Below are 24489 nucleotides of genomic sequence, written 5' to 3'. Positions count from 1 at the left end.
CGGAGCCGTAGCGAATTACTTGTCTCAATTCCGACCCCACCTGCCTACTACAGACAAGCCGGTAACTCTGTTAAACCTGCTAAAGACGTGCAAATATGCGTACCGGTGCGCGGTGACGGATCTGATAAAGACAATACGAAGAAGGTACATTCGCACACGTAATATTTACTCGAGTAAAGATGGGGACGCTATTAGGTGCATTAGGTACCTAAACTATTACTAGGTACATTAGCGGGTGGGGGGGGTCTATTGACATGGTGTCAGCATTGGTGTTAAGGGGTGGACATAATGTCGGCGGTGCGCCGCTTAAGAATCAGTCCCCTAGCTGATTGGCTAATATGTACGATATTGTCACTCCCAGGGGTGATTGTATCTAAAATATAAGGATGACCAGGTCTGAAATAGCTACCGTACGTACACGATTATATTTCGTCGTAATTGTATTGCGTTTAAAATACTAATATATTAGGAAAGAGTGGCCTTTCAGACATCGTCACCAACGGTAGTCACGGTCACCTAATCGACATATGTCACGTACGAGACTGTGTCAAGCCAGGACCATAATGTCAGGCCAGGTAATATAATTTAAAAAAAAAAAAGAATAGAAGGCCTTGTAATCTAATTCAAGGCCTTCAACATACTTATATATATACAGCAAAGTCACAGGCACATGTAAAAGTCAATTGAAAAGATTATGTCAATACGTTGAATTACAGGCTACGATGTTACGATGTTACGATTACGGGCTACGTATTTTACCATTACACTACGAGGTCATTACGATTACGATTACGAATAATTAAAGTTTACCGTATTGCAGTATATATGCATACTTCAGGCCCTTATTTAACCTGTATATACCCGGGGCTGACATTGTATTAAATCTCTGACATCGTGTTGAATTCCTGACATCGTTGTGGACATAGTGGCTACCTGGACATCGTCAACAGGCCTGGCAATTACGGCGAAATAGACAGTACCTCTGACATAATAAATACCTTAACATACTATCTATTAGTACTGACTTGTAAGTACCTGCAATGAAATCGGTACAACAAGCCTTGCAGACATTGTATTGACCTGTTGACACGGTCTTGACATGGTGTCAGGGCCTGTAATTATGTAATTATACTGACACCTTTGCTGACATAATGTCAATAAACCCCCCCCACCCGCTAATGTAGCTACTATACTTTTATTTTATTTTTTAATCGTGGATTGTGATGTGGCAGTTGCGGTATCGATGAATCAATCCTACCTACATTATGGGGCTGGGGGGGTCTATTGACATGGTGTCAGCATACGTGTTGAGGTGTGGACATAATGTCGGCCATGCGCATGTCAAATGACTGTTACTACGCCGATTGGCTAGTATTTGTAATATGGTCACCCCCGGGGGTGATTATATCCAGATTATGAAGATGACCAGGTCTGAAATAGCTACCGTACGTACACGATTATACCTTATTGTAATCGTATTACTTTCAAAATACTGATATATTGGGAAAGAATAGCCTCTTAGATATCGTCACCAACGGTAGTCACAGTCACCTAATCGATATATGTCATATACAAGACCATGTCAGGCCAGGTAATATAATATATTAAAAAAAAAAAAAAAGAATAGAAGGCCTTGTAATCTAATACAAGGCCTTCAACATACTTATATATATACAAAGGCACAGGCACATGTAAAAGTCAATTGAAAAGATTATGTCAATACGTTGAATTACGATGTTACGATGTTACGGGCTACGTGTTTTACCATTACACTACGAGGTCATTACGATTACGAATAATTAAAGTTTACTGTATTGCAGTATATATACATACTCCAGGCCTTTATTTAACCTGTATATACCCGGGGCTGACATAGTATTGATACTGACATAGTATTAGTACTGACATCGTATTGATATAGACATCGTGGCCGCTATTGACATCGTGGTAGACATAGTGGCTACCTGGACATCGTCAACAGGCCTGGCAATTACGGCGAAATAGACAGTACCTCTGACATAATAAATACCTTGACATACTATCTATTAATACTAACTTGTAAGTACCTGCAATAAAATCGATACAACAAGCCTTGCAGACATTATATTAACCTGTTGACACGGTCTTAACATAGTATCAGGGCCTGTAATTATGTAATTACACTGACACCTTTGCTGACATAATGTCAATAGACCCCCCCAGCCCCATAATGTACATACGATCGATGTACATGTAAGTATTCGTACATGTCTATATTCGTACCTACGATAGGTCAATTACGGAATACATTACATCCTATATACATCGCATATACTTCATCCAAACACGAATCGCAACGGTTGGGGTTTACCGACTCGGGAATTGTTCCCATGTCGTTGAGACCTTCCGGGAACATTTTTATATATTAAACTTCAAAGTCTCCGATTTTTTTCTTATTCGTCATTCCTCTTCATTCTAACCTTCAACCCGGGTACCTGACCTCCCGTCTTATTATCTTATCTCCCCCCCTACCCGACACGCTGGCCTTCCCTCAGCATCACCAAAGATGGCACTTTTCGTAGACCTCGACGAGGAGGCCGAGCCGCCGCAGACACAATATTACGGCTTAAAGCCCGAGTGGAATAGCGAGCGCGTCAAGCAGCAGCTGCCAAATGGGCTGAACGGGCTACACGGAGGAGAGAGCCAAGAGACTACGATAGATCGAGAACCAGAGAACCTCAACGAGCATAATGGGATGGCGGAGGCTCTCGGATGTTATCCGTAGGCAGACGCAACCTCACTTATGGCATTTCTATTAGCAGAACCTCCCCTTGGCTGTCATACTCCTCGTGTGAAGCCGGGGGAGATAAGGCTGACTCGACCACCAGTATCGTTATGGCGATTGCGTCGTCTATCGACCTGAACACGCTCGATAACCTGTCTCGTACCTGTCGCCAGGTCCACCAGGCCCTTCTGCAGTATCGAAGCACCCTTCTTGCGCATACCCTCCATTGCGTTAACGAGGATATACCCGTCGACCCCGAAGACACCTTTCGTTACCGTGCCCGAGCAGGGAATTGGTATTATATGGAAGACGGTCGGACCGGGGACTATAATGGTAAAAGCGGGAATTGCGCGAGAGATATGGTAGCCGAATGCAGGCGATGCGCAACGGCTGTATGCCGGGTAAGCATTTTACTGCTCAATGAATCATTCTGGCAGTGCATCTAACGATATACGTGCTAGAACTGCGCCATCAAGCCGCCGGCTCCCGTTGTGCTTCGCGACAGGCATCGCAGACTGTGCTTCCCATGCAGCAAGGCTCCGCTAGGAAGCCTTGTCAAACCGTCATTGTCACCAGACACTCTCGTAGACGCGGAGGAAATGCAGCAGGCAATCTGCACCTGTGACACAAAGGGAGTTTGGCTCTGCCAACCTTGCGGGAGGAGTATTCGCGGAGCAGACCACGACTATAAGGCGTACGTATCTCCTGATCATCTGATCACCTCCTTTTTTCGTCTAAGCTAACCGGATGTAGTATCTGGAAATGGCGTAACCAATACGGCGAGGTGCTCGGGGGTCTCGGTACCGGTATCGGCGAAGGTGACCGGGGGGTGATTTGCGGCCGAGAGGCGGCGTGTTGCGGCTCCAAGGAGCGGGAACAGGAAACCGACTGCGACGCTGCGGATGCCCGGGAGCAGGATGAGAATAACGGCACCCTGTCGCCCTGGACTATGCCGTCGCCGGCATCTTCTATCTCCGGCTCGCCGCCGTCCGAACGCCGGACGCCGAGCCCGCAGCTAAGGCCCGGATACGCCCGTCACGAAATTGAGGGCATCGGCGGCGTAGTCAAGACGAAGCTCGTGCGGATCGTGCGCGTTGGCGCCTGCGTCCCCGAGTGGGAAGATGAAAAGAACAAGGGTGAGATCCTGGGTCGAGAGGTCTCAGGACGCAGTCGTAGTTGGTGCGGCTGGTGCTGGAGAGTGATTCCAGGGAAGAAGGACTGGGAGGTTGCGAAGGCTCACAGCACAAACGCCAGTACAAACGGGAAGCAATAAAGCTCTTCCCCCACAAACGCTAGGTAATTAGTAAATACGGTGGTGAGCTACCTGTATACTTAGATCATACTACATCTTGCAGATTCTGGGGTTAAATGAGCTATGTAAATCGGAAATATAAAAAGGGTTCCTTAGGCGTAAATAGCGAATAGAAAAAATATGAACGGAATAATTGGGGCTTATTGATGAATGTTCTAAATATGGTATAAGGCACGTCTTATATAAATATCATATCACGATAAAAGTAGAGGCATAAACAAGATTTATGCGCTCGAGAAAAAGAGAAAGTAGCTCTCGGATATAAGTTATTGGGTCTTATTGGGTGTCTGTGAGATGCATCAATTCAAGGTTGATGATGACACATCCTACATTGGCTCGTTGGTGATGTACAATTTTATTGTTCTTTTAAGGTCTGGTGATACATATAGGTCTGCTTCCCAGCCTAGAGCTGTGATTTCGATTTGATCTGTATCCATCCGGTTTCACTTGTTGGTCGTCTGCCTCGTCCCCAATCCCCTCTTACTATATACATACGTAGGTATAGATACAAGTCACCTCACTTGGGACCGATGGTATATAGGAGATTTCCTAACCAGATTCTGACCTCTATCTCCTCCTAGCAGGCAAGAATTGGCCACCCTTTCCGTCCCGTTCCACTTCTCATCGAGGATAGAAAGCCAAGACACCCCGCCAATCCCCTCGTGTTGTGGCAGGTTGAGGCAGCTGGGTACTAGGGAGGGATATGCATAGGCGAATAGGTAGACGCATAGATAGCTTAGCACGCTTATAATAGACCCTTATGCAGCAAGTCCCTGCGCTTCTTCCGCTCCTCACGAGCAGTCGCGCGAATAGCACCCCACCGTTCTTTAACAGCGTTCAGGCGCGCGCGTTCCCGCTCGCGATGCTCGGTCGGTGCGCGGCAGCACATCATGACGAAATACGGGGCGCAGCCAAAGTGTTTGGCTAGCGCCAGCACGCTCCAACGCTCCGGGTCCGTGGCCCGCAGCGACCGCATCTCCTCCACCTGCTCCCGCGTCACGTTGTACCTGCGCTCGGGGTCCTTGAGCTCGGGAGGGAGGACCGACTTCGAAGAGGATGCGTCGTCGGAGGTGCGGAAGAGCTGGGCTAGATTGGCTTTCCGCCGGGGGTCGCTCGGAGGCAGGAATTTGAAGGGGGTGTGGTAGACGGAGGGCGTCGAGGACGGCGGGTTGTAGATTACCTGCGTGGATTCGCGCAAGGAGGAGGCCGAGGTGGGGAAGAAGGAGGGGTGAGGGGCGATCTTCAAGGCGCGCTTTGTGCGGGACGTCGAGGATTGGTGTCGTCGTGGTATAGAGGCTATTGTTACTGCTGCTCTTGTATTCATCGAGGTACATGTGCTGATGGAGCGCAGCAGAGGCTGCACGAGGGGTCGAGCCTCCATTCTGGCTTGTGGGAAGTGTTGAAGACTTTGCGTGAGGATAAAGAAGGATGTCACGCCTGAGAGAGGGAAGACTGCTTAATTAGGAGAATGCTGTCTCGTTCCCTCTCCTCCGGGAGTAGCCCTCGAATTCTTCTACGAATTTAGTCGATAACTTCCATAGGCAAAGCGGGTGCAGGTGAAATTTTGTCGGAGGATCCCGCGGGCCGAGTGGGATGGGGTGGGTCATGTGACATTCTGCTAGAGGTGTGCTATGTATTACCTAAGGCAACTATTACCTAAGGCAACTGGATTGCTGCTAATCTAGTGGTCCGTGTGTTGAGTCAAGTACATATGTATATATATGCAGGTACGTAAATATTTATGCACTTATGTGACCGACAGATTTCTCTTTGAACTCCGTCGATTCAACCCTCTAATCAATTAAACCCACCTCTTTGGGCCAATCGACATGGTGACCCCTCATGATAAGTGACGTATCTACGTTAGGTCGAGTTCGAGGTTTCATGTGCCAGACGGCCCAGGCCTTGGTATCTCTAGGTTCATCCAATCGATTCAGCCTACATGCTTGACTGGTACCCTCAACGGTAATGCCCTTGCCCCCACGACCTGCGAGAGAGACGGGAGGCAAAGACTGAGATTGCGACGAAAATAACTATCATTGCGTATCAATATCTAAGGGGGGGTTTGCCCTGCTTGTGCGTTACAAGACATGGCGTCGATGGTACTACTCTAAACCACCTAAATCACATAACTAGGTAGATGATATTTCCCGATCTGTCTGGGCTCAGGACGACGGACGTGGTGGTATGTTCTACAGGATTTTTTTCCAGGTTAGAGAATTGGTCGCCAGTGGCGTGCTGCCAGTCGTAGGCAGGCTGTGTCAGCATTGTGGTTGTTGGGCCATGGTCGTCTCAACTGGTCCTTTCGCCTATTTTCAGCTCGTGGGATTGCATTGATGTTAATGCGACAAGCTGCGGGACTGTAAAAGGCCCAATAGATGGCCTTTAATGTCCCTCCTTCGAGACTTGTCCTGGTTCATCACCAGTTTCGTCGCGAGGGGTTCACTATCGGTCATGACCGTGATCGTTACATAAATAATAATATATGTACGAGTAAGAAACTTTAACAGGGTTGGGAAATCGGGCTTGGGAAAAACAATCGAAAGTCGTGCCTCTGATGGGGGGCATTCCCTCATCCTGGCCCTGTTCGCATCCTTGACGATCATTGGATTCTGTCACCACGAGTGACGTCGCCTGTTGCGGCCCCCCCTTTTTTTAGAACCTGATGAGCAGAATACCCAAGACTAGCTAGCCATTCCCGATATCCCCTCGTGTTTCTGATATCAACTGTGTTTACGTGATACCGTATCACACCCAGGTTTCCGGTATCGAAGCAAGAAATTTCTTCTTGTCATCTCTCTTATCTCTTAGCTGTATTGATCTTATGTCTGACAGTACATATACAAACGCGCGCACTCACGAGCTTTTTAGGAATGCCAAGTGGGCTCCTAGCATATCAGCGCAAAGCTTGCTTGTAAGAGAGAGAAAAAAAGCAAGCATAATTGATCTGATCGCTTCCATATGTGAACCTTGATCGTGACGAGTAAAAATAAAAAACCTGCATAGGTCAAGCTCTATTATTAATTGGCATCCCGCCTTTAGCACCTTATTCTTTATTTTTCTTCTTCTTCTTTTCCTTCTTCGCATATCCCCTTGCCCTCCGCCTCGAGGCTGATATTTTCGGGCTCAATTAATGACCGACGACCCGTCCCATGATCCTGGATGACTGTACCTAAATAGTTGACCAGCATACCTACCTACCTAATATACTCAAGGCACGCCAGGCACTTACACAAAACCCATCCCTTCTCTATCGTCATCATCTTCACTATTCTAGAAAGACATGGTTACCAAGGTCACCATCTATTAACCACGATCCATCAGCGTCATTAATCCACACAAGCAAATTGCTGATCGTCGCTGCCTGTCACCTGCTTCATCCTCTCCCTGGTCTCCCTGGTCTTCCTGGTTTGGACCTAGTTTAGACTTGTTACGTATTAGGACAAGAAGCGATCGTCAACAGGGTCTCTACCAAGGCTTCCTACCCCAAACTGCACACTTGCATCCTCTTGCATCGTGCTGTACCAGATTCTCACCCTTCCACTTATAACTACATCTGCAACCGCATCCGCATAGTTGCAGCCGTACCAACAACACCTAGCAAGAACAAGTGATAGGGCAGGCAGACGCAAGACATTCTCCTACCATAATAGTGAGAAGTAAGAAAGAATAACTAAAATCCGCCTGGTCGAACTTGGTCAATTTCCACTTACTCGCAGGTGCACCAACGGAGGGTAAGTGGCAGTCTACTTAAATCTATATTAAAATACCCCGATAATTTATTATACGCGAGAATAACAGACCTGGGTTACCTACTCTTCTCTCTACTCGAGTCATAAGGACTCCCCATCAATTTTGCCAAACACCAAGTTTCCCCCTTTGCAATAACAGCAACAGCAACAACAACATTTGCACTATTTCTACTACAAGACGGGGATTCCTATTTGGCATATACGCTCCGTCGCCTTTGGTTCCGTCATTTTTTTTGGTCTCGTGCTAACGGTTGTCTTGGCATCTTCTAGAATTAAATATCACTCATTGAGGGTTACCCGTTAATCACCCCATTCAAAACCGCGGTACCGATCCACTATGAGTCTTGCACCGGCAGTTTCTATAAAACCCAACCGGGAGAAAGATTTGGCTCCAGAATTGAGAGAAAAGAACCGTAACACCAAAGGTGATTCAACTTCAACTATCACAGACAACAACGAGAAGGAGATGGAGAGTGATTCAACTAAAACCGATCCAAAGTCGAAGAAGCGAAGTTTGTTTGGATTTGGGAAGAAGAAGGGTGACTCTAAACCTGGTGCTAAACCTTCCCCTCAATCCTCTTCGGGACTACCGAGTTCGCCATCTGCGAAAGATGTGCCTCATACATCAACGAAACGTTCGGTGACCAGCTCGCCAATTTCAGCTGGTAGCCCCAATATGACACCGTCCTCGCCTAGCCGGGGATTATATTCGTCGTCTCCGCGATTAAGTTCTCCTGCAGGTTCGCAAATCTTCGAGCGAGACGTTCAAGAAAGTACCACCGCTATACCTAATTCGCCGGCCATCCCCTCCCATATCCAGACCGAAAACTACATTCCACCTGTCCTCGACGCGTCCTCCGAAGCTATTACTGATGATCGCCTCAACCCCGACTCCGTCGAGATCGTAACTCATAATGCGCACCAACCTGCCAGCGTGACTGTGACTGGTGCTTCCCAATTTGAAACCGCGTCTAGTTCGTGGGCTGATGATCTTGCTGCCTTCTCCGACAAGGAGGAGGCTGCCTCGAACTACGGATCACTCGACTCGGCTGATGTTAGGCGTCTGAGCTTCATTTCATTTGCGGATGTGGTCCAGGCAGAGCAGGTACCTCCGAATAGCAGCCGAGATTCCATGCATCTTGCTGGCCTGACTTCTATTGGATCGAGAGGAGTCAATCGTTCTCCTTCCCCAATAAGATCACCTGTTTCCTCGCAGGGACCGGAGACCTCGCCACCGAACAGCATCTCGGGATCTATCAAGGGGCTAAGCATGTCACCTGTCCGGAAACCTCTTGGAAGTCCTACCTCTGCAGAGCACAGTCTTTCAGTAAATGGAGATCTCAACATAGAGACCATGTCGCAAGCCCTGAGACGTACTGGTAGCACCGACCTCAGCATTGCTCGGAGTCTCCCCGTCAGCCCGATTGAGGGCCTTTCTCGCTAAACGAGCAAGGGAACACATCTACACACACCTATCTCTCCTGATTGGAAGATAACACATTATGAGACTTCGATATATTTAAAAAGTCGCGCCTCTTCTCGGCAGACTTCAATTTTTGGACGCGTTTACTTATACCTCGATTTTTTGGAACTGCAACTCATGGATACCGTTTGATACTTTTTGGGACGACAGAGGGGGAGGCAGAGTTTGGGCAAATGGAGTTGGCAGATATGTGGTTTAGGGCAAGGACGTTATCTTATTTTCTTACGAGCCGCATAGGAGAAGGTGATACCATCCTCGATAAGTCGTTTCTCGTTACTACGCCAGCAGAGCTCGCTAGGTTTTTAGGGGGGCAGGGCGGTGATGTGAATAGGTAGTCATGGATTATTGATTCCGGGTAAATGAGGGAGCTGGCAGTAGGGGGGTTGTTCGCCTTTGATATCCCGAGTTATATTCCCCCTATTGAGCATTTCGCAAAAGCAGCAAGAGATGGGACGAAGCTGTACATAGTAGAATACCTGCTCCGGATTGTTTTATGCAACCCTTGTCATCAACCAACTCTATTGCCGCTTTAGTATTCTCAAGATGTTTTTTTGTCATGTCGTACGGGCTCTACGTGCATAGGACCTTACAGGCTGTGGCGTCCTTGCATGATTTTTGTCGGTCAGAAGCTCGGAAACTCAGCCATCGAGTCACAGGGAGGTATATATATAGAACTAGGTACCCAATCACACATGTGTACCTATACTACCGAGACTAGGGAGACTGGATAATTAGGCGGATATAACGTAAAGCTGCAAGACCCTGAAAATATATCCTATATGTCGCTCTTAGCACATTTTAGTAACGCCTATCTCATCAATAGTAATCTTATGAAGTGAAGCTGAGGGTGTCCACGTCCCGTACTGCTGGGTCGGAGAGACTGCCTCTTTACAGTAGGTATCTCTTTACCCGCGTACCTATTCTATCCTTTGGGTAGGGCTGATTCGCGGGATACGTGTGCGAACCGCAGCGAGCTGAGCTGTCAACATACGTCACGGGCAGGGCGCATTTGTACGAGATATTACCTATGTAGTTTGGTTATCGAATAGGATCCCGTCCAAATCACCTGCCAGGTCTTATGTATGTATTGTAGGTACACAGGTATACATAGATTAGTGTATATTACCTAGGCTTGGTTCTGGGACTGCCGTATGTAAGCTGCCGGCAAGGCTCTCGCTCCTTTGAGCGCTTTAGTGTACATTACATATATACTACAATCGTGTGGGGATCATTTGTAGAAGCCGAGAAAGCGCCTCGTCTCGTAATCAACATATCTTGTTTCATGACTTTTGTTCCCTGCTAGTAGAAGGATATGAAGAAGACAAATCGAACGTTTCAAGAATTGGGTCGTCCCCGGATCTTCTGATCCTCCCAGCCCCAATTTTATTTTCTCTGTTGTTGTTCTTCATCGCTACCGCTGCTTTGAGCTGGACGGCAGCTTAGTTGGTTGCCTGGGCACTTGGCCAATTACATCTTGCTAGCTTTGCTGAGTCGGGCTAACGGCTAAGCGAAGAATAGAGACATGGGACAGCGGGGAAAGACACGGACCTCTGTTTGGCAGACTTGGCAGACTTGGCAGAAGTGTATGTAGGTACATACCTAACATACATATGTCTGCAATTCGAATTGCTCGTAAGACCTGAGCGATGCTCGATTTTCGTCTCTTTCGAGAATATGCGGAATCGAAAGACGCCACGGGGGAATCAACAACACATGTTACATTAGACAATGATCCTTGGAACACGCTTGTGTATATTATCTGATTACCTATATACATATGTAGGCATGTATGTTAATTAGAAATATGTGGCTTCGGCTGATCACTGCGGAACGGACCATTTTAACTTTGTTCTGGTAGGGTCCAGGTAATTATTGAAGTGGATTTCGTATTTTCCTGGCCGATTCGTAACTATCCACCCAGACTTCACCGATATGTTCGTCACAATCGTTCGAGAATATTCAGAAGAATTTCCATTTTTGGTGATAAACCAATTCCCGCGAATCCGTCTCCTAGGATTAAATATCGGATGTCGACTTATATTATTGGGTATTGTATGCATGAGAATGCATGAGATATGTAACCCACTTATACGTAAATGTTCCTGAAAATTTGCCCAAGTAATCTAGACAGGGCCAATTGGGAATTCGTCGTACGTACATCACAAGCCCTGATATGGAATTGTATGCATGTGTGTGTGCATTTGGGTTTCATGGAACCAACGTAGGCGATCCGGGAATCTGGATAGGGCGACACAAGACGGGCAGGCTATTGACGCCTCAAGACGCAAAGAGAATTCGGTGGCATTCAGTCACACCCCAAACGCGAGGCTTCGGCTCCGTGATAGGCTTTGCCGAGATGAGCCACGAGAAACATGCATTTCTTCTCAAATTTGACCTTGGGAGACTTGTAGTTAACTCATATCGACGGCATGTTGTGTAGCATTGTTTGTAACCAATACTTATGGTAAACCTTGTTCACTGACTAAGATGTTCTCCCCAAGCGAGATGGATTCATGTCCATTCGGAATCCAGCCGAGAGTCGAGATTTAGGACAAGAAGGTTCGATATTGGAATGTCCTTCAACACTATTCGTTCAGAGCCGTCGAACCCCACACTCAGATGCCGTAGGAAGATGAGAAAATAAGAAGAATCGAAGCATGTAAGCGAACGGGTTAGTGGTTGACGGGGGAAGCTTCACCTACTATTTGCAGGCGTCTGCTTATCAAATTGATGTTCAGGACATTTTAGTCCGGAACTCCGTGTTACCTATTACGGTTGCCCTGTTAGCAACGGCTAGGTCATGCTAGTAATAAAGACTACCAGGACTCCCGGTAGCTTGTCGCGAATTCTAATGGCGCGAGTTAGGTCATATACCGAAAGATTGCTGTCATCACCGCGCTCGCTTATCGTATTGCTTTTGATAACTTGCTTAGATTACTTGGCATTACGAGGAATTCGAATGATAAAGTGCTTCTGTCCATCCTTACATATAAACCATAATACCTACCAGGTAGGTTAGGTACCTACCTAAGGTATATAGGTATACAGTAATTCAAGGCAGCCCCCCCTTGATTGTCCCTATCAACACCGAAAATAATCGGTAGGACAACTACATGTAGGCTACAGATTACATAGGTACCTATGAAAGTTCGAACGGGAATCGGTTAGACATGTCCCGTTACCCATGTACGAGTTCCATATTACTGCGTTGGCGTAATGTTTGGCGCTATGGTCCCTGTCTTAATCGATAGTAACAAGTCACAATTAAGTAAAGATGAAATCTCTTAACTTCAAAATAGCGTGATAGATGTTGGAGTTAACCAGGTCAACTCTAATAAGACTGTAAGATCAATTATAGCGGTCGTTACTGGTCTTGACAGGGGGATAACTAGGGCGACTAGGCGTAACTAGGGTCCTGGTAAGCGCAATTAACTTTTAGCTGTCTCTAGCTTTCTCTAGCTGTCTCTAGCTGTCTCTAGCTGTCTAAGGTAATAGCGGTTACCTAATGGCAGTAACCTTATGTAGAAGCCGTTTCCTTCCCACCATCTTACAGTAGGTCTTACAGGCATCCCTAGCACCAAATCAGGCGAAGGAAGGAGCTTGGAAGCTACTATGTAGAATTGACTTTTCCATCTCAGTATCTGCTATGACCTCTTCTTTTTGCTCAAATAATAAATCGGATCCTCTTCAGCCCCGTTTATTCTTTTTTATGTATCTCCGTCCTACTAAGGACCAGCAAGTGATCGATGCACGACGCACCTAACGAGCCTTTCGCCCGCAGTTTGCATCTGAGACAATCATTTCTACGTGGTTTAATTAGAGCTATTCCTGAACGGCAACGCCTCTTCCTTATTTGTCGTCGCACCCTCTCTCCCCACCAAATTACCTGGCCGGTGGCTTGCCGTCTTGACCCTCTCTCGACCCTGAACCTGGACCGGGGACCCAATCGTCGCGCCCCAATGGTTCAGGACAAGCAGTGGTCCTGCAGATAATACTCCGACCTTCGCTGTGCGAATCCAGAAGCTCCAGAACCCCAAAGCCGGCCTGCTCTTCCTGCATAGCCCCGGCTACCTACATAACGAGCGAGTAGAACAGCACTACAGCACACTCTGCTGTGCCCTCCTGACCGTTCTCTAATGCGAGCCGAGCCCGGCAGACGGTCAGCTTTGAGCCACTCGACTTCTCGCCCACACCTCAACTAGCAAATTCTGAAAGCTTACCGGTTGCTGCAATCCCTGACGGTTAATGCTCCACGTGCCGTATAGAGGTACCACTGGACGGAAAGTCTGAAAATAGGCACACGATATTATGATAATATCTGCAGGAAAACATTCACCTAGCGAATTTGTTGCAAAATCCACGTCACAGATACTCGACTCGAATTTGCGTAATTTGCCTTACCATGCGCCGATCCACCTGCCGACATACATAGCTTTTCGAAAACCACATTACCCATCTAGAATGTCCATCCCCCGATGGCAGCTTGTGAACGAAATACCATCCGTTAGCGATTTATGACAGACGACATTTCTATGCAAATCAGGCTCGCGTCATTCTGCTGTTGAAAGAGGTGGATGGCTGCGACAATCATACACGTAACTGCAAGGCACGACATTAATCCTTTCCACCTGCGCGGCACCTGTCCGGCGTTCAATGCTGCAATTTCTCAATCTTTATGCCTTCGAAACAACACCTTCGTGGTATCTCTCCACCGCTAGAGAGAGGAGGAGATACTCAAAGCGACCACCACATCGACAACCTTGCAGACTGGGCGCTAGCTACCGTGGGAGATACGTTACCACCAAGTGCGGAATGGACTGCCAGTAGTAATGTGCGTACAAGTTTAGAATCTTATGCCAACATGCAGGACAATAGTATTCGGACGGCTACGCCTGAGCTATGCGAGAATGACGAGGCTGCGGACACGAGAAGCATTGCACAGGCGACCCAGGAATCTGGTAGCGCTTCACCCAGATCTATACCCGGCGGAGAAAGGAGAAGACGGGGTGTTGTGTTTAACGAAGCATATGACGATTCTTTGGATAGTACCTCCTCTAGTCTGCCGTCGCAAAATCAAAAGGCAGCCCTCAGACCACGCACGCATACCATGGATGGTGCGGTAGCACTGCGACAAGAAACCGCATCTCCTTCCACAACCGATAGCAGGCATCGACCAGGATCTTTCTCGTCATCAGGCTCTCAAGCAGTTGTAGATATCGAAGTTCGTCCCCCGCCGACCGTGCTTGAGTCTGTTGGCTATCCGTCGGTCGCACCAACTAGGCCCCCAGATTTGAAAATTACCCTATCATCAAGCAAGGAGAAAAAGTCTTCTAACCGGCGCCTAATAAAACGGGACTCTTCTCGTCCTACTTCTCCTCTGGTATCACCGCCACCCTCCGTTGATTCACTGTCACTCCCGATCCCTACGAACGATGCGAACAAAATTCTCTTACTGATGAAAACTTTGGCCGGTCGCATGAGAGGTGAAATCGAGTACCAGGCCGAGACAAACGGCCCCTGGTACAGCGGAACGGCTTGGGTTGATGAAGATAGAGGCAGCTTATATTTTGATTCGGGCCAGAACGGACAGTTTCCTATTCCTTTAGTTACTGACCTTCGAGGGTGCAGGGTTGTGCCCGTTGACGGTCTAGATAACAAAGGAAAGAGCCTAGAAATTTTAAACAATAAGATGGGTGTCGAGCTTTTCTTACGGCCTCTTCCACCCGCGGAATTCGACTTGTGGCTCGCTAGTCTACTCTGCTGGCAACAGCTTCGCCCCACCACAGTAAGATTCGCCAACGGCAGAAGCGCCAGTTCACCCGGGTCCGTTCGACCGGATATGAAGAGGCGAGGATCTCTAGCCGTAGGTGGCTCGTCCTCGAAAGATGCGGCTATCATCAAGGTTGGTAAGGTGATGCTGTGGGACAAAGGCACCGCAACGTCACCGCGTGCAATCGTGAAACGACCATCTACTCGAGATCTCCGTTCAGGTTCGACGTCGTGGAGGAGAGTGTCTTGCATCCTACAAGATAATGGCGAATTCAAACTGATGACAGAGAATGACGTAGCAGTACTTTCTATCATCGAGCTGCCACAGCTCTCCCGTTGTGCTATACAACAACTAGATAGGTCTGTCTTGGACGAAGAATATTGCATAGCAATCTTCCCGATCTACTCATCTACTTCCAAGCAGCTTTCGATATTCCGACCTGTATATCTCGCTCTAGATTCTAGGGTTCTCTTCGAGGTCTGGTTTGTACTCTTACGAGCGTTTGCTGTGCCTGATCTATACGGTCTTGAAGCATCTACAGAACAGGTGGTTGAAATACGAGACTTCGAGAAAGAATTTGAAGGACAGCTATTTCGCCTAGAGAAAACCGTTCAAATCAGAGTTACCGAAGCAAAAATAAGAAAAGCTACTCCGGGTCCAGAGCATCACGACCGCCATTCTAAAGAACGAGATCCGTTAACTGGGAATTACCTTGCCGAGGTGATATTAGATGGCGAAATTCGATCCCGCACGACAACACAGACCGATACGAAGAACCCATTCTGGCGGGAGTTTGCCCAGTTTACCGAATTACCTACGACACTACCGTATTTATCTATTATTCTAAAACGACTTGATGGAAACTTGGATAGTTTGAGTAATCAGCTACAAGCATCTTTAGGTCTTCCTAAGACAGGCAATTTGACAGAAGTTATATGTGGAGCGGTGGATATACCCTTGGAAAAGTTGGAACGTGCAAAGGATCATGAGCAATGGTTTCAAGTTTATGATGAGAAGCAGGAGTCTATTGGGAGCATGTTTGTCAAAGTTAATCATGATGAACTGGTCGTCCTTGGAACGAAGGATTATGAGCTGTTATCTGAACTTCTCCACAAGTTCAGCGTTGGGCTGACAAGCCAAATCGCCCTAGCTATACCGTCCTCCATGCGTCAGCTCGCAGAGCTACTCTTGAATATTTACCAGGTATCGGGAAGTACCAGTGAATGGCTCATGGCTCTCGTCGAAGAAGAGATAGACGGAATTGGAAGCCAGAACAATATGAAGAGACTACGCTTCAGCCGACGACTCAAATCAACCGATTCTTCAAACTCTGCGGGCGACAGGGACCTGCTTGTCCGCGATATGAAAACCTTAGCTGGGGAAGCCAATCTCCTCTTTCGGGGCAACTCTCTGCTCACTCAAGCTTTGGAGTTCCATATGCGCCGGCTAGGAAAGGAATTCTTAGAGGAGATCTTGGCGGACAAGATTTTTGAGATCAATGAGCTAAATCCGGATTGCGAGGTAGATCCGAGCAGAATCCATCATAATGATGAGATGCAACAACACTGGGGTTTGTTGGTACAGCTGACGACTGAGGTGTGGGAGTGTATCGCTGATTCTGCAATAAAACTGCCGTTTGAGCTCCGACAAATCCTCAAGTATGTCCGAGCTGTCGCGGAAGATCGGTACGGCGACTTTCTTCGTACTGTTACCTACACAAGTGTATCGGGATTCTTGTTTCTTCGGTTTATCTGTCCTGCAATCTTAAATCCTAAGCTCTTCGGGCTCTTACGAGACAATCCACGAAGTCGAGCCCAACGAACACTAACGCTTATAGCGAAAGGACTTCAAGCTCTGGCGAACTTGTCCACGTTCGGCAAGAAAGAGAGCTGGATGGAGCCTATGAACAGATTCTTAGCCATTCATAGGCAACCTTTCAAAGATTACATTGACCAAACGTGTTCGATACCGACTGAGCGTAGTATCTTCACCGTCCCTGCCTCGTATTCTACTCCTGTCACAATCCTCGGTCGCCTATCTCCGACATCTCGAGAGGGCTTCCCCTCTCTACCGTACCTCATCGACCACCCTAGGAATTTTTCAGCGCTAGTCAAACTCTGGCTCGAGTCTAGCCACAAATCTACATTTACAGACCCTGCGGATTTCGACGCTGAACTAGCAGAATTCCACATAATATGTTTGGACCTTCAAAGACGTTCTGATGAGTGCCTCGCTAGAGTCGAAGCACTTCGCGCATCTGAGAACGAATCGGTGGCTACGGACGAACTAACCGAGACTTTGGAAAAGACAACTCTTTTGGATGCAGTCAACGTAGCATACGGCAATTCGACGCCATGGTTCGACAATGACTCGTGCCACCCCCCAGGTTCGTCTGGGAGCGAGCCGGATGGTAGTGACCGTTCGGGTTTCCGGAGCTTTGGAAGAGAAGGCAGAGTCCTTCGTCACGTATCTGATAATTTAGAGATGTCGACTTCAAACACCATACGGGCGAAGCATGGGAAGAATCCTCGCAGCTTTCTACACAGCTTAATAAGCGGTAAGAAGGATAAGGAAAAAAGGAAGGAGAAGGAAAGGGAAAAGGAGCTGGCCGGTTCATCGACAGCACAGGAGAAGAGTAAAGATAAGGAGGAGAGAAGTAGTAAGGGCATCCTTAGCACCTTCTCGGAATCTTGGCAGAGCGACGTGAGCTCAAGGCACTAGTTATGCTTTAACTCCGCAAAACGATACCCATATGCCAAATCGTGGGACCGAATGCAGGAGGGGCTGACACGTTCTCGAACCCGATTAATGAAGCGGCCATCCCCTCCAGGAGCAAAGGGACCTGCCAGCGTCTTAGGATTAAGATAAAGCAAGCCAGCCGAGAAGTATTGCCGCGCTGCTTCATGGGTGATTTTTTTTTACTGGAAAAATAGATTGCAGGAGCTCCAAAGGGGTAGCTCCGTCACGAAGAAAATTACCTAGCGTGTATTTGTTCGGACTTGGACGTTTTATATTCCCTCGCTCCTCAGGAAAAGAGTTATGTTTCTGCATTTTCAAGCGGGCTTGGGAGGCTTGGTAGAAGAAAAAAGACTTTTAGGAGAGGCCTATTCTTGATTGGGGGGGGGGTTGGTCTTAGACCCCTCTTCACTTTGTTGTTTTTATATTACATTACATACCTATACCTAGGGGTTGCTTTTACATTACGTGAGAAGAGAAGCAGAGCATTCGGATGGACCGTATATCGCATCATACCATATTATACCATATCATACAATAGTTTATCATATCATATCATATTATACCGTGCCCGTACATACTACATCAGACATGTTAGGGCGGGGAGATGATTATTGCAAAGCAGACAGACGACACGGGGTGAGAGGGAGACGGGGTCTAGAAAAAGGAGGGAAGGGGGTGGTTTATACTTTTACAAAATCTACGGTGTCTAGTTCTCCGGCTAGGACATGGATATACACATACGTACAATATATCAAAGATTGCTCCAAGCTTAAGTACCTGTGCATATAGTTCGAATTGTGATATTTGAAATATGATATCATGGATTTTATTATTCATTCAGGTTCCTAGTTCATGAATACCCTACACTCCCTAGAATCTAACCCTACCTTATGCATTGCTCCCGCCAAATACATAAGATAGGTAGTGACTAACAGCCGTGTTTCTTTGTCTATGAACATGCAGACTCCAAAGGGTGGGAAGAGATCAATGTCCAACCTGACACCTGACCAAACCCCCCTTCTCCTTTATACCTTTAACTAGGTACCTAATTAAATATAGTTTTGGCTTTTTTCCCCTTTGCTCACTCTTAGCCCTCTGTCCCGCGTTAGGTTGAGAACTATTATCGATGACTTAATTGTTAAAGTGCATCAACCAGATCTTCTCTCCCTATCTCCTCTTTTTTCGGCGTCTACCCTACTCTGGCCTTCGCGAACGACTCTCTTCATTGCTTCTCACTATCTTGAAGAACAGCTAGCATGATCACGAGAAGAACTTCTTGTACGCAGCCTTCTCCTTGGCCAGGCGAGCTGCAGCCTGCTTCTTAACCGCTTCGAGTTCCTTAGTGATGGCAGCATCGTTAGGAACCAGTTTCTTGGCCTGCTCTAAAGCTGCGAGGGCTGCATCCTCATCCCTTAACTTGACGAGCGCGAGACCTTGGCGGTATAGCGCCTTGGCACGCTCTGCGTCGGAGATGCCGGGGACAGCGAGGGCGGCCGCAGCGGTGCGCTGGGCGTCATCCCAGGCCTCGAGCTTAAGGTTAAGCAACGCTGAGTTGCAGTTGAGCGTAAAGCGTAGAGAATCGAGCTTCTGCCGCAGATCCTTCTCGTCGTCTTTAATCTCCGGCTCCTCATTTAGGTATCGCAGACCCTTCTGGTACTTTTCGAGGCCGCCGAGCACATCGCCAGCCTTGAAAGCCTTGTTGCCGAAGTCTTTACAGTCGCTAGCTATTTGGAGCACACGCGAAGCAGAGAGTGGCTGGTCAGCCTCGTCTTCAGGGAAGTCCTCGTACTGGTCGCCGTAGGTATCCGGGGCCTTAACATCGGATGCCTGTGCAGCGGCGCCGGAGAGCTCGCCACAGTCCGTGATGATGACATCCTTCACAGGCTTGTCATTGTTGGTACGCAGGTTCTCGATCTGCCTTACTATAGACTTTCCTGACTTAACTTCACCAAAGACAACGTGCTTCCCGTCAAGGTGCGGCGTGGGGACGGTTGTAATAAAGAATTGAGAGCCGTTGGTGCCTATAAGGAAGAGCAATTGTAAGTCTAAAATGTCCTGAAGTAACGTGTATATATCTAGGTGGATAAGCGATTATAATAACTTACCAGGTCCAGCGTTAGCCATGCTAAGCAGGAAGGGACGCTCGTGCTTGAGCTCAAAGTTCTCGTCCTCAAACTTTTCGCCGTAGATGCTCTCGCCGCCGGTTCCGTCGCCAGCAGTAAAGTCACCACCCTGGATCATGAATTGCTTGATGACACGGTGGAACATGCTACCCTTGTAGTGAAGGGGTTTGCCTGACTTTCCGAGCCCCTTCTCACCTGTGCATAGCGCGCGGAAGTTCTCGGCGGTTTTGGGTACAACATCGTCATATAGCTCGAAGGTGATACGACCAGCGGGTTTGGTACCAATGGTGATGTCGAAGAAGACGTAGCTACGCTTCTTAGGTTGTTCCGAGGTTGCCATATTTGTGGTTGTGGGTTTGTATAATCGAATTAGGCTGCTATATACCTAAGGTACCTAAGGTAGTAGGATTGGATCTATGTCGTTGACGGTGGTAATGTTGCAGTTGGGAAAGGGAATGTGATGCTAAATATCGAGACGGTACGAGAGTTTATGAAGGGCTGGGTGAAGACCGGAGAGAACGTGATTGCCTAAAAGTTTGATGTAAGATTACAGGTGCGAGACTGTTTGCAGCTACAGGAGCAATTGGAATGCAGCGCACCTGCACTTATTCCAGCCCGAAGCAACTGGAAGGTGAAGCTTTTCGTGCAGTAGAAGCTTCTAGGTGAACCCCAATCGCGGGGCTAGGTGGGGTTCCATCATTCCATAGAGGGTCCAGATGGACTTAAGACACATTCGTGTAACGCGTACTTCCTAGGTTAGTAAGCTTTCTAGCCAATAACGTCACAGCTACTCACTTAATACATAGGGTAGATAAACTCCAAAGTATAATAATTTCAAAAGGGGCTTAAAAATATTTATTTACTATAAATATTTATCTATTAACTGTTATCTTACGTTCTTACTTTAACTCTTACGGCTTCCTTACTCTGACATGGATGCAGCATTGGCCTCAACACTATCCATGACACAAGTATAACATTTTTGGTGGCAACACTGGACACATAATCTTACATCAACGCCGTTCTTATAGTTGTCTTTGCAGCAAGTCCAACCTGGAAGCAGGTTGTTAGGGATAGAAGTAACAACAGTAAGTTCGCCTTGGAAAGGCTGCTGGCTAGGTTGAGTAGTAAAAAACATTTTCGGAATGGATGGAGCGTTTGAAGTGTAGGATGTTGGCAAATATGAAGTGTTTTTACTGGAGAGTACCTAAGGTATTGATGAGTGTTGATCAAGGTAATGTTAAATGTGATGTGATGTGATGTGATGGCTTGGAGAGAAGGTGAAAATTTCTCATAGGATCTAGGTACTTAATATATATAATTTCCCCTGGCTGTTCAAACGAGCATGTTATACATCAATAGCTGTTAGAATGGTGCAAGCAAAGAGTTTCTTATGGCAGCATACGATAACAATAACAATAAACACCAACATACTACTAACAATCAATATATTCTGGATCAATTTCTATGATTACTTCTAGATACTCATGAGTAACATACAAAACATCTTGAACAACGAGGTTGAATTCACTGCAAAGTTCCTTTATTGATTGTAAAACTATAGGAATAAACGTACTTGTGTAATGTTAGTAAGAACTACCACCAGTCACAATCTAACAATCGTATGGTCCAAAGAAAGAAAGAAAGAAAGAAAAGAAAATAACTAATACCTAGGTAGATTAACGGAAGCGTTTACTAATCTTAGAGGTGAACCTCTTTGAGAAATGCTTGTGCTACTTAGCTCCAACACCACCCCTTATCACCTTTACGATCAAGCTATAACGCCCATCTAATAGCTACTTTGGACTTTAAATACCTTACTTAAATTTCAAGAGGAGATACCAACGAATCAGTATACGATATTTTTTTCCTCAAGTTTTATTATCGTAACTGGGTACTTGGGTTAGGTGAGGTGGCTGGGTCGTGTTTTGCGTTACTCATCTTGCAGATATGACAAGCCAATACACCCTCCAAATCTAGAACACTACTTCTTAGATCACACTTTAAGTAGTGCTATCCTTCATATCAAAATGGCTAGTCAAGTAGAAATTCCTACATGAAAACAATATCATTTGCCTGTCGTATTCTTATTAACCCTCTCTTGAAGCTAAGTGTTAAGTTGTGTCCTATAGTGTAGGTAGATGTTAGGGAATAAATGGGTTAGGGGTAGATTTAGGGGTAATCTACTAGGATTGGGTATATAAGAGGCGAAAGAGGATAGAAGAACAGGTGTTGATCAATTCGAGTATCCTGACATTCACTCTATGTATGACACTAATCAAGGGTATCTATCTCTTAACACAAGTTTATTCTTCGTCCTCCGACCGATCTCCTTAGAAACATGTGCCTAAAGAATGACCGGTGATGAGATTTGTAGAACTTTATGTAGTAATACGAAGACTTAAGTCGGTCTTGATCGCCGAACTGCTAATATATTGGTGCCTGACATCGAAGAGGCATTACAGATAGGGCCACCTGTATGTGGGACACTTTGACGGGCGATTTGTCTCTATAAAAGTGACAACCCGTTTGCGATCGACAGCAATGTCCTCGGCCCGGTGCTAACGTATACAACGAAAGTTACAATCTGGCTCGGTGGCGTGGAGAACGCCGTTATGAACTCCGGGATCACAAATTACCTGCCTAATTAATAGGACTGTCACTTTGGTTTTTCAATTAGACGTTCCAAAGACGGCGGACATCAGATGTATCCATCTAACTCGACAAGACCTTCATATTGGCATAGAGGCCGACTGGAGGCTGATAGGTTTACTTTCTAGTCAGAACGATAGGACAGGCTTAACACAAATTGTAGTTTAATCAGATGTATTGAGGTATTTTTTTCTCCGAATTTATCCAAATCTATCCTGTACTTAGCCCAGGAAGAAAAAAACTGCTTGCTGTGGTACAAAAGATAGCCAACCAAACTCCTAACAGACCCATCCCCATGAACAGCCCATGTCTCCATAAATGCGGTGTTGTTAGTATCAGGTAGGTACTTAGGCCTTCTTGGGGCCCTTTACCCTCCACATGAATATCATTCCAACCTTCCAGGTATCAACCTCCTTGTACGCTGATCGAAGCACGCTTTCGATGTCCTCCGCCTTGTCATCCCAGTTATTGAACACGCCGACCCAGTTATAGAGGCTGAGATAATTCCGAGAAAACCAGCCGGTGGTGTGTTTCTCGCCTAGCACCGTACATCCTATGAACACACCGTCATCCGCAAGAACGTCCTTGTAGGTGGCAAGTGCTTGGAACTTGCTCGCACCCCCGGGTACGCAATGGAATAAGTTGAACATGGATATCGTATCGAACTTCTTGCCCTTTAACGCAGCTGGTATGGGTGCTTTTATGTCTGCCTCGACAGTGTGAACCGGAACTTGTGGCGCCTCTGCCTGTATAGCTGCCTTGGCCGCCTCCAGACAGTTGGGGTTGAGATCTAACAAGGTAACTTGGCGTTGCGCATTGGCTTGGCGGGTACGTTGCAGGACGGTTGCGGGAAAGTAACCCGTGGCGACACCACAGTCTAGATGGTTCTGAGAGAAGTGTTCGGCAAAGAGGTTGAGTAATACATCGCATGGGCAGCCCCATACGTAAGGGACATTGAATTCCAGAACTAAGCGCTGGTATAGGTAGTTTAGGATGGACTGTGTGTAGATACCCGAGCCCAAGCCCGTCGAGCTAGTTTCTGTGACCATTGTAGTACTCATTTTCTTTTCTCCGGGTAAGTGTTGAACGATGGGTTATTTTGAAAAACAAAGTCCGTAGATTATTTAGAAGAAAGCACAAGTGTCTTACCGCCTTATATTATGTCGGAGTATCTCTGAGCATCCTGCTGCGGATCTAACATGGATATGTATGGGATTATGACCGTACTAACCGTTTGGACCGTATGCGATAAGGGTCCCATGAAAAAAGGCACGCAACCGTAGTAGGCAAACCAATCGGTGGCTTCAGCCGGTCTAGATGCTTACCTCATTCTACTCCTATTTACTCCTACTCGCATGAGGATGCGAATATAGTCTCAGCTCCCGAGACATGGCGTCTGACTAGTAGCATTTCTCTATTACATTAGGACCTATCTTAGGACCCTATCTAATAGTCAGCAACGGAAGCCGTCTAGGGATGCGACCGTCGGGATTGGAGGATGCGTTAGCAGTCAGGCTCCGCCACCACGTCGACCAATCATGACTTCTGCTGTATGCGACTCCCTTGCTGTAACCCCACCTCTCGTGTAGTCAGCACTACGAACTCGGCCGCGAAGTTTCGGCCGTGAGATTCTCTAAGCCGGCATTGAGAGATTGAGGAATCAGATCTTACTGCAGAGTTGATGTGGGGTAGATCCATATGAAATAACCCTCGCGGTCTACGATATTAGACCTGAGATCTTTTCAATTGTCAACAATTTCTCGTATCAAGTTGCAAAATAATAAGACAATTAATAGATTAATAGATAATGTATGTAATAATAATTTGAATGACAACTCAAGTATAGCCGAACTCCATTCAAGTATAGGTCTTTAGGTACCTTTTTAGAGTTAAG

The 24489-nt window shown here is 46.8% G+C and overlaps 6 protein-coding genes across 6 annotated transcripts; 3 read left to right on the top strand and 3 right to left on the bottom strand.

Moving 5' to 3' along the window:
- The first annotated feature begins 2266 nt into the window (after positions 1 to 2266).
- Positions 2267 to 4219, top strand: F4817DRAFT_331831 (uncharacterized protein). Its single transcript, XM_049302572.1, has 4 exons — positions 2267 to 2760; positions 2868 to 3165; positions 3226 to 3458; positions 3518 to 4219. The coding sequence occupies exons 1-4, from the start codon at positions 2546 to 2548 to the stop codon at positions 4035 to 4037; spliced, it is 1266 nt and encodes a 421-aa protein (XP_049160838.1). The 5' UTR covers positions 2267 to 2545; the 3' UTR covers positions 4038 to 4219.
- A 128-nt stretch (positions 4220 to 4347) lies between these two features.
- On the bottom strand, positions 4348 to 5797 carry F4817DRAFT_331829 (mitochondrial ribosomal protein subunit L20-domain-containing protein). Its single transcript, XM_049302571.1, has one exon. The coding sequence runs from the start codon at positions 5455 to 5457 to the stop codon at positions 4822 to 4824; it is 636 nt and encodes a 211-aa protein (XP_049160837.1). The 5' UTR covers positions 5458 to 5797; the 3' UTR covers positions 4348 to 4821.
- A 1834-nt stretch (positions 5798 to 7631) lies between these two features.
- Positions 7632 to 9378, top strand: F4817DRAFT_41834 (uncharacterized protein). The gene is made up of 2 exons (XM_049307438.1): positions 7632 to 7810; positions 7878 to 9378. The coding sequence occupies exon 2, from the start codon at positions 8166 to 8168 to the stop codon at positions 9270 to 9272; it is 1107 nt and encodes a 368-aa protein (XP_049160836.1). The 5' UTR covers positions 7632 to 7810; positions 7878 to 8165; the 3' UTR covers positions 9273 to 9378.
- A 4794-nt stretch (positions 9379 to 14172) lies between these two features.
- Positions 14173 to 17802, top strand: F4817DRAFT_357517 (Rho GTPase activation protein; the record flags this gene model as incomplete). Its single annotated transcript, XM_049305929.1, has 1 exon — positions 14173 to 17802. One exon carries the CDS (start codon positions 14173 to 14175, stop codon positions 17800 to 17802), a length of 3630 nt encoding a protein of 1209 aa, XP_049160835.1.
- An 819-nt stretch (positions 17803 to 18621) lies between these two features.
- On the bottom strand, positions 18622 to 20377 carry F4817DRAFT_41783 (cyclophilin-like domain-containing protein). Its single transcript, XM_049307437.1, has 2 exons — positions 19926 to 20377; positions 18622 to 19841 (listed from the first exon to the last, which is right to left on the bottom strand). Exons 1-2 carry the CDS (start codon positions 20281 to 20283, stop codon positions 19081 to 19083), a joined length of 1119 nt encoding a protein of 372 aa, XP_049160834.1. The 5' UTR covers positions 20284 to 20377; the 3' UTR covers positions 18622 to 19080.
- Positions 20378 to 22755: 2378 nt separating this feature from the next.
- Positions 22756 to 24035, bottom strand: F4817DRAFT_331818 (S-adenosyl-L-methionine-dependent methyltransferase). Its single transcript, XM_049302570.1, has one exon. The coding sequence runs from the start codon at positions 23654 to 23656 to the stop codon at positions 22943 to 22945; it is 714 nt and encodes a 237-aa protein (XP_049160833.1). The 5' UTR covers positions 23657 to 24035; the 3' UTR covers positions 22756 to 22942.
- Positions 24036 to 24489: the final 454 nt, after the last annotated feature.

This window comes from Daldinia loculata (assembly GCF_022478755.1).
Source record: "Daldinia loculata strain CBS 113971 unplaced genomic scaffold F4817scaffold_13, whole genome shotgun sequence".
Classification (NCBI taxonomy): domain Eukaryota; kingdom Fungi; phylum Ascomycota; class Sordariomycetes; order Xylariales; family Hypoxylaceae; genus Daldinia; species Daldinia loculata.
The sequence above is the reverse complement of the archived record's forward strand: the minus strand, read 5'-3'. Positions and strand labels throughout refer to the sequence as shown.